The following is a 16,780-nucleotide window of genomic DNA, read 5'->3' as shown; positions in this document are numbered from 1 at the left end:
TCACACATACATTTTGTTTTTGTTTTTTGTTTGTTCAAGATAAGGTGTCACTGTCTCTTGGTTTGGCTGTCCCGGAACCCACTATGTAGCCTAGGGTAGCCTCGAACTCAGAGATCTTCCTGTCCCTTCCTCCCAAGTGCTGGAATTAAAGGCGAGTGCTACCACGACCAACACCTCGCATACACATGTTGATGTGTTCCCTCAGGGAACACGGGCTGACCACCAACCTCATTGGTGCTCTTCTGAGCCAGCAGGCGCCTCTCGTTCAGGACCATCCACAGGGCCGCCATCAACATCACCATCCCGTGACCGCAGTCTCCAAACATCACGGCGAACAGGAAGGGGAAGGTGACGATCGTGTAGGGAGCTGTCGGGGTGACATCCACAGCAGCTGAGGCCCCTGAATGGGCCCTCACCCGGAACCAAGATTTCTCTAGAGAGGCCCCTCCTGCTGCTGGCGGGTTCCCACAGGCCTCCCTGATTGTCTCTCCCCCATCATCTATCTCCACACAGTCCCGGCGTGGTTCCCGTGTGCCCAAGCTACCCCATGAGCACAGGTTCTCCTTTCTCGGTTTGTGGCGGCACTGGGTCTCACACAGGTGACTCAAGACTCCCACAGTCACAAAGCCAGATGGCATTTGTAATGGTTGATCGTGACTGCTTGCTGGACTGGATCAGTCCAGTGTGATGGTACCCCAGAAAGAAGGAGATCCTGAGGGCTCTGACCTAACCACTGGATTAATCCCTCAATGGATTCATAGGATGGTGGCATTGGGAGGGGGTGAAAGGTAGTGGTCTAGGGCCTCATCTGCTAACTAAGGAAACTGGCAGGCTGTGGTCTGGGGCATCTCCACAGGGCAGTCCCTGAGCTGGCCTTCAGTGCCTGCTCTTCCCTCATAGGTTGGATCTGTATTCATTTGGGGAAATAGGTCACTGGTTGGGACTTGTGCTGGCTAGTTTTTTTGTCAACTTGGCACAAGCTAGAGTCATTGTAGGAAGAAGCCTCCATCAGATTGGCTGGTAGGCAAGTCTGTGGGGGCATTTTCTTATTAATGAGAAGGCCCAGCCCACTGGGAGCAGTGCCACCCTGGTGTTTAAGAAAGTAAGCTGGGCTGGAGAGATGGCTCAGAGGTTAAGAGCACTGCTTGCTCTTCCAAAGGTCCTGAGTTCAATTCCCAGCAACCACACGGTGGCTCACAACCATCTGTAATGAGATCTGGTGCCCTCTTCTGGCCTGTGGGGATATGTATAGACAGAACAATGTATACATCATAAATAAACAAATCTTTAAAAAAAAAAAAAGAAAGAAAGAAAGAAAGTAAGCTTAGCCGGGCGTTGGTAGCGCACGCCTTTAATCCCAGCACTTGGGAGGCAGAGCCAGGCGGATCTCTGTGAGTTCGAGGCCAGCCTGGGCTACCAAGTGAGTTCCAGGAAAGGCACAAAGCTACACAGAGAAACCCTGTCTCGAAAAACCAAAAAAAAAAAAAAAAAAGAAAGAAAGAAAGAAAGAAAGAAAGAAAGAAAGAAAGAAAGAAAGAAAGAAAGAAAGAAAGAAAGAAAGCTGAACAAGCCATGCAGAGCAAGGCAGTAAGCAGCCTTCCTCCATGGTCTCTGCTTCACTTCCTGCCCTGACTTCCCTTCACGATGAACTACAACTATAAGCTGAACTAAACCCTCTCCTCCCCGAGTTGCTTTTGGTCATAGTGTTTATCACAGCATCAGAAAGCCAACTAGAGTAAGATTCTGTCTTGCCCTGCCCCCTTCCCGCATTCCCCTCTTCTCGGTTCTTGTTTCTCCTCCCTAGCATGCTTCTGCAACCATGATGCTCTGCCCAAGGGACCAAGCATCCTTGTACTGAACCCTCTAAAGCTGTGAGCTAAAATAAATCCTCCCTCCCTGTGGTGGTCTGAAGGACTAACGTCCCCCACAGGCTCACATATTTGAGCACTGGCTCTCCAGTTGGTGGGACTATTTGGGAAGATTATGGAACCTTTAGGAGGTGGAGCCTTGATGGAAGAAGTATGTCATTTCTTCCATGGACTTCAGATTTTATACCTTGCCCCACTGTTTTCTTTCTCCGCTTCCTGTGTGCAGATGAAAATGTGGTCCCCCAGCTTCCTGCTTCTACTGCTCTGCCTGCCCCTTCTGTTGCCATGATATATTGTCCCTCTGGAACCATGAACTAAAATAAACCTTTGCTTCCCTAAGTTTCTTTTTGTCAGGGCATTTTATTACAGCAACAGAAAAGTACTAATAATATAACCCCATCTCCCGTAAGCTGTCTATGGAGGTAGTCAGCCAGTGTCATGAAAGTGCTAACAGGACTGAAAGCCTACCTCTGACTTCTACAATACCATCTTTGGTCTGTCTCCACCACAGATACAACACCAGCAGTTACTCACCAGCATTGTGACCCCTTGAAGCCCCAAATTATTGGTCACAAGTTAGAGAAGACTCAGGCTGGAGAACCGCACTGTTCTCTGTGCGGCTACGGAGCATCTGGTCTACCCCTCTATTTTATTAACCAGGTGACCATAGTCACAGAGAGCAAGGCAGGAGACTAAGGATCTATTCTCCTGATCCCAAGTCCTTTCTCAGACAATGACTCCAGGATTGTAAAGATGCTAGAGGGCCTTGGCTGACTTGGAGAAGAAAATGAAAACTAGGGTTGGCTGCCATTTTAAACATCCAGGTGTGGTATCACACAGTTGTATACTCAGTGCTCAGGAGATGGAAACACAGGGAATCATGAGTTCAAGGCCACCCTGGGCTACATACAGGAACCTGACTCTAAACAAAAAATACTCAAGGAGGGGTAAAGACAAAAATACATAAATCGTTCATGAGTTAGCATCTACAAATGACAATACAGGGCATCAGGAAACCAAATGAGGTTGTAGAATGTCATGGTGTGATTGGATTCACCTCTTGCATTTACTGAGAGGCACACCTTAGTAATTTTCAATTTCATGCTACCTCATTGTGCAAGGCGTCAGACCCTTACCTGGGTTGATCTCTCTGTAGCTGCCTACACCATACGCATCGACAATGTTCTGGAAGCCAGCTGTAAACTTATTGGTCCTGTTGAAGGTGGGAGGGTCCGTTTTAGTCTCCACTTCTGTCATGATGGGGACCATGGAAGAGCCACTGAGTTCCTGCAGAAAGAACAGGTGACCCATGTGTATATCTGAGAGCTAAGTGCTGGCCCCCAGATCTGGACATGAACTTGGGACATTTCTTGACCTCCCTGAGAACCACGAAACCACCTATGAAAAGTGAATGTGTCTCAATACTTACCTAATATCTCTTACCGGAGTGCATCAAAAGGGCAGAGCCTGTCCTGGTTCTCTGGCCATCCTCCATCCCCCAGCACACACGCATGCGCACACACACACTCTATTCTTCCCTCTCTTCACCTTTCTACAGAAGGTCAACCATTTTGATAATTCATCTATATCTTTCAAGTAGCACCAACCTTTTCCCTCACTCTCTTCTCACTGCCCGATAGGTTTTCCTGACTCAGCAGCTCTAGAAAATCCACACTCCTACAGCTGAATCACCATCAACTTGCCCTGGCTAGGTCCTCCACTTTCCCAGATTCTTAAAGTTCTGTAGCCACCATTTCGGTCCCTTCTCCTGACTTAGTGGCCACCATTCCAGCTCAATACTTCTCCCTCCTGAATCCTGACTCCTGTTCTCTAAGTTGCCACCCTAGCCAGGCCTCACCATCTCCAGCCTAGGTGCCTCCCGTTGATTCACTAACCCACCCACCCCGCCCCGCCCAGTCCCGTCTAGAATAAAGGAAACAGAAGGCATTGTTCTTCACAGGCTCCTACGGCCTGAAGAGTGAAGTCCAAACACCGTAGGCTCACGGTAAAGGCTTCTTTAGGAGGCTGACATCTTCACTTCCTCATGGAAGCCAAGGCGATGAAAGGCACCACCTCCATTTGCCCAAGCCTTCCCAACTCTCCGCATGCTCCATCCACCACCCGAAACTCCCATAGTGATGGGCAGAGGTGCTCTTGGAATCCACCAATTGAAGGGCAGAGTTTAGTCTCCGTTCACCTGATTCCCGGAGGCAGACCTCAAGACAAATCCCAGTTCAGAAACTGAGGCACAGCAGGGTCATAAGGCAGGTGGTGGTGTTTCCCGCTGTATCATTGTGGGGGGCTAGGAATCTCCTCCTTAGCAGCCCCAAAACCTCCTCTCCTTCCTGTGCACACCCCAGGGCAGCTGGCACAGGCTGGCAGAGGCCACAAGGGAAGGGATTGTTGACGATGACGACAGTACCCAGCACCTGGTCTCTCTTCACACTCCCTTCTGCCTCCCACTCACACGGCGCCTCCCACGCCTGTCTGGGGAAGCACCTGTGATATCTCAGGGGTTGAAGAAACTGCTCTAGCCAGCCTTGTCGGAAGCCTAGCCTTAGGATGACACAGGGTGGCATTGGGACAGGGTCTCCTGTATCTCGAGGCTGGCCTTGAAGTAGCTGTTACTCGAGGATGACCTTGAACTTCAGATCCTTCTGGGTCTAACTCCTGAATACTGGGATTACAGGCATGCTCCGCCATTCGGCTGTATTCTGAGTTTAATTCTCACGCCATTGGTGTGGCACCACCTCCCTGGTGGCCCAGCTGTCCCCATTCTGCAGTGAAAATGTTCCTAAAATACAGACGGGAGCAGGCCACTCTGGCATGGAATAAAATGGCTCAGTAGGTAAGGGTGCTTGCCACCAAACGGATGATCTGAGTTCAATTCCTGGTGGAGGGAGAAAATCAACTCAGACAGGTTGTCCTCTGACCTCCACATGTACGCACCTCCCCCACACACACACAAGTTAAATATAATAAAATGTCCTATTCCCCCCCCCCCTACACTGTTCTGAGGGCCACTTAGGATCCTCATCCTCCATCCTACACCAGCCCTGCCCCCTCCCTGCTCACTGAGCCCTCTGCTTCATGATTCCTCCAGAAAGCACCCCTGCTCGGTCCCATGGGAGGAAAATGCACCATTTTAAACTGCCCCCTCTGTGTGGTTTGGGAACGACACTTGAGGGTGACGAAAACACCGTGCACCCTGAAGTCTGGCCTCCCTGACTCTGACCCACGATTGCTCTCCCTGCCTCCACTCCCTTCAGCAGGAGCACGTACAGCTCCCCCCCCCTCCTGGGCCATGTTCCCCACAAGCTCCACCTTTAGACCCCTCGGCCTGAAAGCGCTGCCTCACCGTATCCCCAGGGTACTCAGCAACATCTGCTCTGATTGCCAGCTGCTGGGGGCTTGTCTGGCAACAGCTGCCGTGAGCCGTGCCCACCCCCCTTACCAGATGTATCACCTGCCTAGCAGGAAGTCTTCCCACCTTCCCAGCTAGATCTCTATCAGTCAGACCAGCTTCCCTCCACCCGGCCCCTCAACCGGATAGGGTCACCACCCTGATACTCCATGCAGTGATCTGAGTAAGGGTATCACATCCTCCAGCAGGAACTCACCGGTCCACCCTGCTGACACCGCAGAGCTCAATCCCACTTGTGGTTGACTCTGGCCCTAAAGCCCTGTGTGGCTCTGCATGGCACGAGGCATCCTCCTGCCTGGGCTTGGATGGCATCTCTGCTATTCTCACATACCCAGCACCAAGCGTCGGCCCTCAGGCACTCTTTGGGCTGGGGCTCGCTCTTTCTTCCATGAGGTCAAAGGTGAACCAGCTTCTCTGTCTGGCATGACGTCCTTCATTTCCCTAACCCACCGTTCACAGCTGCCTGAGAGCACATACTCAGAACATGTGCAGTGCTCATCTCTCATTTTAGAAAGTCTACTGGGGGTGCTGGAGAGATGGCTAGGTGGTTAAGAGCACCGCCTGCTCTTCCAGAGGTCCTGAGTTCAACTCCCAGCAACCACATGGTGGCTCACATTTATCTCTAGTGGAATCTGATGCCCCCTTCTGGCATAAAGTTGCACATGCAGATAGAGCACTCATCTACAGAAATAAATACTAAAATCTACTGGGGTGAGGCCCTGTCTACCCAGGGAGCTCTGGATCCACTGTACCCAGTGAAAGTGTAGCAGGAGGTAGTAACTAAACACCATGCATGTGCTCCGTGCTGCAGCAGGCATGCTGAACCACGTGTGCCTTAGGACAGAGGCTTGGCTGCTTGTCTCTCTAGCTAGCCTATGTCTCCCTAAGGTGACAGGCGGCACCTATGTCTCTCTATGAGCACTCAAAATGTGCAGAAATGGTGGCAGTTTTTCAGTTGCTGGGGGAAAGGAGTTTCTCTTCTATGCCTGAGCACTGAGTTAAGAAGCAAAGGTAATGTAGAACTGAATGGTATTGTAAAATAAAAAATATATATCACAAAAAAAAAAAAAAAAAAAAGAAGCAAAGGTAAAGGGGTTGGGGACGTAGCTCAGTCAGTGCCTGCCTAGCATCTCCAGGCCCTGGGCTCAGTCCGCAGCACTGAATAAATCAGGTGTAGTGATGCATGCCTGGAGTCACAAGTTCAAGGTCAGCCAGCAGTGGCGGTGCACGCCTTCAACCCCAGCTCTCCAGAGACCAAGGCAGGTGGATCTCTATGAGTGTGAGGCCAGCCTGATCTATAGAGTGAGTTCCAGGACAGCCAGGGCCACACAGAGAAACCCTGTCTCAAAAAACAAAAAAGTTTAAGTTCATCCTCAGTTACATAGAGTTTGAGGCGCTTTCTCTCTCTCTCTCTCTCTCTCTCTCTCTCTCTCTCTCTCTCTCTCTCCCTCTCTCTCTCCCTCTCTCTCTCTCTCTCTCTGTCTCTCTCTCTATGTACTGGAGGTACATGGTAGAGACAATTCTACCACTAAGTCACCTGTTAAGTTCACAACCCCAGACAGGATGAACAGGGGTCAGGGAGGTCGGATATAATTTCCCTCCCAGCTGCCCCTGCCACCCACCATGCCCTGCTCCAGGGCCCTCTTGATGTGCTTGGTGTCTGCTACTGGGAACCAGATCTCGGCGATGATGCACTGCTGGGTGACGTCGATGTTGCACATGTTCAGGACGTGGTAGACGGCCTTCATCTTCTGCACCTTGATGACCCAGGAGTGCCAGTTGGTGGCTGCTTCCTGAAGTAGGCGCTGCCGGTGAGAGTCTGTCTGGGTGATGACCTGGGCAAAAACAAAAACAGAAAAGCAATGAACATCCGTGGGGTTATTCGACATGACGGCAAAAAGGGAGGTTCATCCACCACAGCGGCGTCTCCTGCCCTGGAAAGAGCACATCATCAGTTTGTCTCCCCTAGCCAAGGCTAGACCCTATGAGCAAAGGCCTTTTCTCCTTTTTCTTCCTTCTCTCTAAGCTATTTTCTTCCTCTTCCTCCTGCTCTAGGTCGAACTAGATTAGCGTGACCCTGAATCTAGAGATCAAGGCACCCAAGAAGTACACCATGGGAACGCGGCAGCGATGGGAACGATGCACCCACTAGCCAAGGGCATCAAGTCGCCAGTGGCCACCAGACACTGGGTAAGGCAGGAAGCCTCCTCCCTCAGCCTTCTCAGCAAGAGCCCAGCCTGGGTGGCACCTTGATTTTGGACTGCTGGCCCCCTGAAAGAACTGTGTGTGAGAGAAGCAATGTCTATTACTTGAACCTACCCATTTTTGGTCATGTTACAATGTCTCCAGGACAGACCAATCATTCTCCGTAATAAATCCTTCGATAAATGCCAAGTGAGGCCACGAATGGGCAGCTTGGTGCTCATAAAAATTCATTTGATGGAATTACATTTCCTGCTTTGACAAATAAAATAGGGTCATCTTTTCAGTCACCTTCCTATATTATAAAAGACAGACCATGAACGTGAGACCTGTAATACACAGGCCTGCACATGTCTTGAAGGGTCACTTGAGGGTGTAATGCAACCCAGCCTGAGGATTACGAGGAGACAAGACCACCTTGGCACAGATAAGTGTTCACTAACTTTACAATGAAGCTCACCCTAACAAGAACACTGTGCACTCTCCACAAAAGGAACACCTGCGGGCGAGAAACGGCTCAGTGTGGAAAGGTGCTCACTGTAAGCCTGACTTCCTGAGTTTGACTCCCAGAACCTACATGGGGAAAGGAACCCATTTTTATAAGTTGTCCTCTGACCTCCACATGCTATAAGACATGTGCTTACATACACACACACACACACACACACACACACACACACACACACACACAATGTAATTTTAAAAAAATCCTGCTCACAGACAGGACTGAATCCTAGAATCCTAGGATATAGAAACACTGAGAATGGACTCCTTCAGTAGATAATGTGAACCCATGCCTACACATGCCTGTTTTCACAATTTGTCTTACAAGATCGCTGCCAGAAGGAGCTGCCCAACACAGGACAGAGTCTCAGATCCATCCTTGGCTATGACTGAACAGAAGGGGAAAAGCTGGTCAATCAGAATGTCCCCAGATCCCTGAACACAACCACCCAAGTCCACTACACATAAACACAATCAGCCTCATTCCTTCCTCATTCTCCTCATGATGCATCCCTGAGGTCCATCACAGAGCATTTTCATAAAAAGAAACGCCTGACAGAAAGAATTGCTGGAACCAGTGGTGGTGTTGGTGGTGGTGGTGGTGGTGGTGGTGGTGGCGGCGGCGGCGGCGGCGGCGGCGGCGGCGGCGGCGGCGGCGGCGGCGCACACCTTTAATCCCAGCACTCAGGAGGCAGAGGCAGGCGGATCTCTGTGAGTTCGAGGCCAGCCTGGTATACAGAGTGAGTTCCAGGAAAGGCGCAAAGCTACACAGAGAAACCCTGTCTCGAAAAAACAAAAAGGAAAAGAAAAAAGAAAGAGTTGCTGGGACAGCGGCAAAAGAAGAATAGAGAACATTTAACTACAGATATTCTGGACAAAGTGTCTGCTGACCAAAGGCTTTTAAAACACACAGGCCAGGTGTTGTGGCATATACCTGTAACTCCAGCATTCAGGAGACTGAAGCAGGAGGATTGACATGAGCTCAAAACAAGCTGGCATTATGTAACAGATAGCAGCCCACCTAAGGCTATACAGCAAGACCCGATCTCAGAGATGAATAAAACCTCATCTCTAAACCCACACACTGAAGATTTAAATTGTGCTAGCCTATCCAGTAGCCATGTGCAACTTTGGGAATCTAAATTCAATAAAAATTAAATAGTGGTCTGGCGCAAAGGCTCAGCTGGTAAAGCACTTGCCTTGCACACATGAAAACGTGAGTTTGATTCCCCAGAATTCACTTCAAAATTCACCGTGGTATATGCTAGTAATCCAAGGCTAAGAGGATAGAGACCAGATCCCTGGGGCTCTCTGGCCAGTCTGCCTACCTAACGGGGAGCACTGGTAAAACCAGGGGCCCTGTCTCAAAGAAGGCAGCTGGCATCCCTGAAGATAACATCTGAAATAGAAATTGTCCTCTGGCTTCTGCACATGTGCACACATACACATGCACCTGTGCACACACCTAAACACACTCATGCGTGCACAAAATTGAAATAGCAATCAAAACTCAGTCCCTTGGTGTCACCAGCCATGTTTCAAGAGCTCACCAGCCACCTGTGGCCCATAATGCCAGCACTGGCTAGAGTGGGCTGCAGAGCAATTCTGGGGCATGGAAAGTTACAATGGACAGCTCTGGTACAGAATACGCCATCGTCAGATGGAGCCAGAGGACTTTAACAGCCCGTTTCCATGCTGCTGCTGTTCAAGGGCGTTCTAATCGCAGACATACGTGGTGTCACTGGGGATGATGACAGACCTTTCCGAGGAAATGTACCTGGGATGCCTCAAGCGCTCACAAGGACAAACCAGACTCAGAGTTTTCACAGTCCTTAATCAGTACAACAATTCAGTACGGGCAAACTGGTTGCTCCACTCCATAGCTGATTAGCTGGGTTGCAGACTCATCAGGCAAAGGCTGGCCATAAAGGATTCCTTTCATCAGATTAGGGCAGCTGCCTGAAGGTAAACCAGGGCTGTGCTCCGTTCTAAGCTGAGCAGCGTGTGACAGGCATGCAGAATTGGCAGCCCCGGCTCACTGAACAGTGCTTTCTAATTGTGCAATCGGCTGCAGTTCCAACTAGAATTGCAAAGCAAACATTCCAGGCAGGGCCCCGGGACAGGACTCGGGAGGAAAGGCCCCCATCAGCTCATGGCCTGAAGCCCTCACTCACAGTGATCAAGTCTTCCAGCCTCACGTTGACACTGGCCAGCATCTCTTTGCGCTCGGCTGCAGGCTCTGGGCAGGGGTAGATGGTGGCGCGAAACCTGTGTTTAACACATTGAAAGGACACACACGAGTTACTACAGAAGGCTTCCACAATCCCTTTCCCACGAGGCCACCACGGACTGACTGACACCGCTCAAATGGCCAAGGCTTTGCTGAAATGGCCTCCTGTGCAGTCGTTAGAAAATGATTCACAACAGCTGGGCACGGTGCCACATGCCTATTATCCCAGCACTTAGAAGGCGGATGAGGCAGGAGGATTATAAGCTCAAAGCTTCCATAGAGGGAAGTCAAGGCCAGCCTGGGGGTATACGTCAATGGGAGAGTGCTTTCCTAGCATGAGTTGAGGTCCTTGGCTCAATCCCCAGGAACACCCCCCCATCCCCCCACACACACGTAAAATTAAGGCTGTTCTACAGAAACAGCTGAGCCATGGTGATCTCTCCTCTTCTGTTTATTCTTTTTCAGGGCCTCTAGCTCATCAGGCAGGTGCCCTCCCACCACGCTCCAGCTCCAGCCCCAGTCTGCCCGCTCAACAGCAGCGAGAGAAGAACGAGCTCTAACCTGAAAAGGTTGTGTCTGCTTTGTGTTACCTTCGTTAGTTCCCCCCTCCCTGTTTGCATCCTCACAACTCTTGACAGTTGGTTGCACTTCCAGCATCATCTTAAACAGTCTTCGGAAAGTTATTCTACAGCCCTAGCTGTCCTGGCACGTCCTGCTTGGCACACAGCTCTTTACCCCATCCCGACCCCGATCACCACAATAGAGCATGGCACTCTCTCTCACCCGTCACAGATCTTCTTGATTTTCAGCCTGAGCTGTTCTCCTTGGTAAAAGATGATGAATATATTCTTTTTAATTTCTTCTTTCTGGAATATGAGGGGGGAAATTACGTTTCTTCCTTCCTTCCTTCCTTCCTTCCCCAGTGCTGGGGATGGAATGGTGGTGTGAACACTCTCCCACTGAGCAGAACATAAACTATAACAACAGAAGGCCTCGAAGTAACAGCTGCACTGCTTGCTAGGTGATGGAGGCCACAGCTGGGCTTCGAATTCTCACCCCCATAGGGAAGAGCGTGCTCACACCTAAGGAAACACCTTTGAGAGGGGCTAGGATATTTCAAGGTTCAGAGCAGCGGCAGCTGGCCTGGGCATCAGAAGCAGCTGTAAACATCTGCATGTCACAAATAAGTCTACGTTTGATACTTAACAAAGGGAAAGCCGTGACTAAGTTTTGATTCACACAGCTACTGAGTAGGTGTCCTTAAGAGCACTGCTTAGGCTGGGTGTGGTGGCACACGCCTTTAATCCCAGCACTCTGGGGAACTCAGAGGCAGGTGAATGTCATCAGTTTCAGGCCAGTCAGGACTAAGTGGTGAGACCCTGTCTTAAAGGAACAAGCGGGCGGTGGTGGCGCACGCCTTTAATCCCAGCACTCGGGAGGCAGAGGCAGGTGGATCTCTGTGAGTTCGAGGCCAGCCTGGTCTACAGAGTGAGTTCCAGGACAGCCAGGACTATTTCACAGAGTAAATCTTGTCTCAAAAAACCAGGAAGGAAGGAAGGAAGGAAGGAAGGAAGGAAGGAAGGAAGGAAGGAAGGAAGGAAGGAAGGAAGGAAGGAAGGAAGGAAGGAAGGAAGGAAATGATATACATGATCACTCTGGCAGTTGCTCATAGGAACAGGTTAGGGGTATTTCAAGATTTCTCGAAACACCTGCTTCACACAATTTCCAAATATTCTCTACCCATGGCAGCTGTCTGGTCCTTTTTGGAATCTTTGAGGTCATCTAGACTCTAGATCCACTAGAATCAGGGATCCATTCTGACTTCTGGCACCTGCTGAGTGACCCTCCATGTCAATGATCATCTTTCTCCAGACATTCCCTTTATAAATACTCTCCCACCAGGATGACTACATGTCAAAACTTGATTGTAAAGGGTCAATTCAATGTCACAATTTAAAGTAACCATAGAAACTGGGCATGGTTGGACCATGCCAGTGATCCCAGCACTTGGGCACTACAGGCAAGCGAGATGAGGGCTTTCCACCCGCCTCTGCCACATGGACAATTTGAGATTTGATCAAAAACAAAAACAAAACAAAAACAAAAACCACACATACAAATAACAAGACTAAAGGATGCACAGGATTATGGGTAGAAATTCTCTTCTTAGGGGTCTGGAGAGATGGCTCAGGAGTTAAGAGCACTGACTGCTCTTCCAGAGGTCCTGAGTTCAGAGGTCAGTGCTCTTAACCCCTGAGCCATCTCTCCAGCCCCTACATGGTGGCTCACAACCACCTGTAATGGTGCCCTCTTCTGGCCTGCAGGGACACATGCAGGCAGAACACTGTATACCTATAAATAAATAAAAAATTGAATTAAAAAAAAAAGAAAGAATTTTTATTATTTTAAATAAAAAAGAAAAGTCATTTCTCTATAAAATTATAACTGCCTATGGTTAGAGAGAAGCAATACAAGAAGATAATAGAATATACTGGTGTACTTACTGAAGAGTGTGCTTTGTACATTTTAAAATTATTCACAGGAAAGAACACAACACTGTACCCCATTATCACAAATTATGGTGTCATTGGGGTCAGCACCTCCCAGATGTAATGGGTAAGCCTCACCCTGGGAAAACCCTAGCATCTCCTCCCCAGATATATATGTGTGGTTTTTTTTAACTTATTTTCTATTTTATTTCAACTATGACTTTTCTCAATCAAATGAAATTTAAGATTAATGGTTTTAGCATCTAATCTGCAAGATTAGAGACTTTTGGCTTCTGGGACAGAAAGGACAAGTGGGTTTAAACATTAATTGGGAGGGTGGAGGAAAGCAATTAGCTTGTGGAATTAACAGCAACAAACAGTATTTTTCAGGGAAGAGCCTTCTCGTTGGAAGGGCTGTAGGCAGCCAGCATCCATCTATCTTATCAGCATCATCTGGGAGGCTGTAAAAACTGCAGACCCTCAGGCTCCACCCCAGCCCAGCTAGATCCCAGGTGACTCTGCAACCTGTAAGTACATTGAAGCTTGAGAAACAGACTCCAATCAGCTCTGGGTGCATTTGTGATGAAAACAGCGATGGTCTCTCGTGGTTCTTGTATAGTAAGTTTCTAGAAACAAGATACCCACACACTTTGAAGAGTTAACCAACTATAAGGTGTTAAGAATTGGTCCTTAGATGGACCCTTCAAATGTATTGTTTAAAAGGTGGGGGGTGGGGTGAAATAAAGAAAGGGGAAAGGAAAGGGAAGAGAGGAGACATGGGAGGAAACATACTAGCTGGTTGTGAGAGAGGTGTTTTTAGTGCTATGGACTCCAGGAAGCCCCCAGATCCCTTTCTGGAGGCCTGGACCACCCACCGTCACGGGATCCTCCAGAAGTGTGTCCATCTCGCTGAACTTCAAGTACACGTTTCCCCGGCAAACTCTCCACAGAAGCCTCTCGAAGGAAGCCATCCTCTCCCTGTGTATCACGCCAGCTGTGAACCTAGATGGTAGGAAGGGACGCCACTGAGGCACAGGGCCTGGAGGAGGGATGATGAGAGCTGCTCACAAACTACATATCCCAGCTCCAACCTGCCACATCTTGTTGGATGGTCTGTTTTCTTCAATACTCTGTGTCCTTAATCATTGTTATTCCATCTATACTATAATAACATATAATGTTATTATAATACTCTAATGTTATATATAATACTCTAATGTTATATATAATGCTCTAATACTACACATACTTATATACATATAAATATATACATATATAATAGACCAGTCTTATGGTATTGTAGCCAATGTCAGTAAATGTACAATGGTCTCTACACATCTTTATTTTTAAAGAGCGGTGTATTAAGAAACACTCAGCCGGGCGGTGGTGGCGCACGCCTTTAATCCCAGCACTCGGGAGGCAGAGGCAGGCGGATCTCTGTGAGTTCGAGGCCAGCCTGGGCTACCAAGTGAGTTCCAGGAAAGGCGCAAAGCTACACAGAGAAACCCTGTCTCGAAAAACCAAAAAAAAAAAAAAAAAAAAAAAAAAAAAAGAAACACTCACTGATGTCCAAGAATCTCTGTTTTACAGCACCCTGGTACTCAGGTAACTGCTGGCTTAAACGTCTAACATGGTCTTCAAAATGTAATTTTCAATGGTTTATTACAATTACATTCATCTTTTATTACCTCCAGGTAAAATATTTATATAAATATTGTCTTTTTTCCCCATTTTGAATTTTTTGTTGTTGTTGTTGTTTTGTTTTGTTTGAGAAAGGATTTCTCTATGTATTTCTGACCTGGAGCTCGCTACATAGACCAGGCTGGCCTGGAACTCATAGAGATCCACCTGCCTCTGCCTCCAAAGTGCTGGGATGAAAGGCGTGCGCCACCACAGCCAGCTCCATTTCAAATTTCAATAGGCTCACAAATATCTAGTGAATAAAAAAATTAGGGACCTCTAGCCACATTATTCACAAATGTTTTAAACTTCACCAATCTCACATAAACACTGAATGTAATCCCATTTTGTATTACTACATATTTTCATGAGTATCGCATGTCATATTTCTACCATTTAGGGTTGATTTGCCTGCTCAACTCTGTCATTTTTAATGACATTTGTAAACTCCAAATGTATTTTATCAAACATATGGGGGGGGGAACATACCTACCTCCTAGCTTTGGAACAAAACTCGGAAAGAGTCACAAACAATGAACCCACATTTGCCCCATACAGGATCCCTGTACACAGGTGTACTCTCCAAGCTGAAGCCACGAATATAATCATGAAGAAGGGGCACTCCATGCTCACCCCACAGCCTTGTAGATTACCCCTGGCTCTATCCCTGTGTGGAAGGAAGCCTGGTATTCATTCACAGGCAATAGTTCCACACCCAGGAGTTCTTCACTCACTGATTCATCAGTCAGGGAGATTTATCAAATACCAGCGCCAAGGACCAGGAACCTACCCACACCCAACTCTTAGGACATGGAGTTATACTCACCCCAACTTCCCAGTCATGAAGGCAGGTATGGCTCTTAACTCCAAGAGACCTGAAGTGTCTTCAACAAAGAAATCATCAGCTAAATTGGTTTCTGTCTGAAAGACAAAACGCCAGCCCTGTCATTAAACACAGGGCTCCTTAGAAGCACCCAGACCTCAGGCTCTGCTTGTTTCCAAGGAAGCTTTAATCTTCCACAGACATTAACAGAAGTGAACAAGCAAAGAGCTCCTTGTCAGGACAAAACCCCCCAAACCTTCCCACCCCAAGCCTGAGTCAGCTCAAACCCCATCCTCCCTTGTTCGGGGCCCCTTCTCTTGGGCCATACTATGTTTCCTATTGAGACAGGGTCTCACTATGTCACCCTGACTGGCCTAGAACTTGGTCTATAGACCAGGCCCGCCTCTGCCCCCCAGTGCTGGGACTGAAGGCATGCACCCCCATGCCTGGCCTCGGCACCATCATCTTTTTAAATTCACTTGAACCAGAGTCGCTGCTGGAATACTGCCCCCCCCCCTGCTGTGGATATTGCTCTATATAAATAAAACACTGATGGCCAGTGACCAGGCAGGAAGTAAGTTGCCAGGCAGGAAGTAGGTGGGACAAGGAGAGAGGAGAATTCTGGGAAGCAGAAGGCTGAGGGGGACACTGCAGTCACCGCCAGGACAAGCAACATGTAAAGACTCTGGTAAGCCACCAGCCATGTGGCAAGGTATAGATTTATAAAAATGGGTTAATTTAAGATAAAAGAACAGTTAGCAAGAAGCCTGCCATGGCCATACAGTTTATAAGTGATATAAGCGTCTGAGTGATTATTTTATAAGTGAATTGTGGGACTGCGGGGGCTTGGGGAACCTGGAGAGAAGCCCTCCAGCAACACCCCCCCCCTTCACTGAGAGCCTGTGTGCCCCGCCCCCCCTTCACTGATGGCCTGTGTGCCCCCCCTTCACTGATGGCCTGTGTGCCCCCCCTTCACTGATGACCTGTGTGCCCCCCCCTTCCACTGATGGCCTGGCCACAGGCCAAGAAACAAAGTACTTCATTCATAGCCCAGACCAGCCAGTCTTCAAAATAGAAACTTGGGGCTCTGAGGAAAGAACCCTTTATCAACCCCACCCCACCCCACCCCAAAAAAATACCTCAAAAAAGTCCTGGGTTTTCTTTAGGAGGTATTTGAGTTCTGTCAGTTCCAAAAAGCTCTTCTTCAAAGCCTGCTGGTTCTGGTTGGCTTCCTGCAGCTCTCCTTCCAGTTTCTCTAGAGTACTCTATGCCAGGGAGAAAAAATAAGCCGGGTTAAATGTGCTGTGACATTTATTCTACACATTAACCATAACTGATAACTAGACATCAAAAGAGGCGGTCCCCATGTCAAAATGCAGTTGAAGCTGAGCGCTCCAGTCAGCTATAAATCAAGTATTCCTGTAGAATGTAGCAAAAGCCAGAGGGACACTGTCCAGAGTGTCATCCTCTGACAGAGACAATTCAAAAGCACTCCGAGGGATGGACACAGCTCATGAGGAAGCCATTGTGTCTTGTCCACCTTTTGGAACCCCCAAAAGG

At 48.6% G+C, this 16,780-nt stretch overlaps 1 protein-coding gene across 4 annotated transcripts in view; it reads right to left on the bottom strand.

The window, feature by feature from the left end:
- The window catches only part of Atp6v0a4 (ATPase H+ transporting V0 subunit a4), an 86,819-nt gene that overhangs the window by 25,788 nt on the left and 44,251 nt on the right, over positions 1-16,780 (bottom strand). For all 4 annotated transcript variants that reach the window (XM_076566507.1, XM_076566510.1, XM_076566509.1 and 1 more), the window contains 8 exons: positions 16,360-16,485; positions 15,224-15,318; positions 13,593-13,719; positions 11,012-11,094; positions 10,173-10,266; positions 6,915-7,127; positions 3,005-3,155; positions 228-367 (listed from right to left, as the gene is read on the bottom strand). In XM_076566507.1, the coding sequence (XP_076422622.1) occupies positions 228-367; positions 3,005-3,155; positions 6,915-7,127; positions 10,173-10,266; positions 11,012-11,094; positions 13,593-13,719; positions 15,224-15,318; positions 16,360-16,485 (1,029 nt within the window). The remainder of the gene's footprint in view (positions 1-227; positions 368-3,004; positions 3,156-6,914; positions 7,128-10,172; positions 10,267-11,011; positions 11,095-13,592; positions 13,720-15,223; positions 15,319-16,359; positions 16,486-16,780) is intronic.

This window comes from Peromyscus maniculatus, chromosome 3 (assembly GCF_049852395.1).
Source record: "Peromyscus maniculatus bairdii isolate BWxNUB_F1_BW_parent chromosome 3, HU_Pman_BW_mat_3.1, whole genome shotgun sequence".
Classification (NCBI taxonomy): domain Eukaryota; kingdom Metazoa; phylum Chordata; class Mammalia; order Rodentia; family Cricetidae; genus Peromyscus; species Peromyscus maniculatus.
This window is presented reverse-complemented; position numbering and strand designations above follow the sequence as displayed.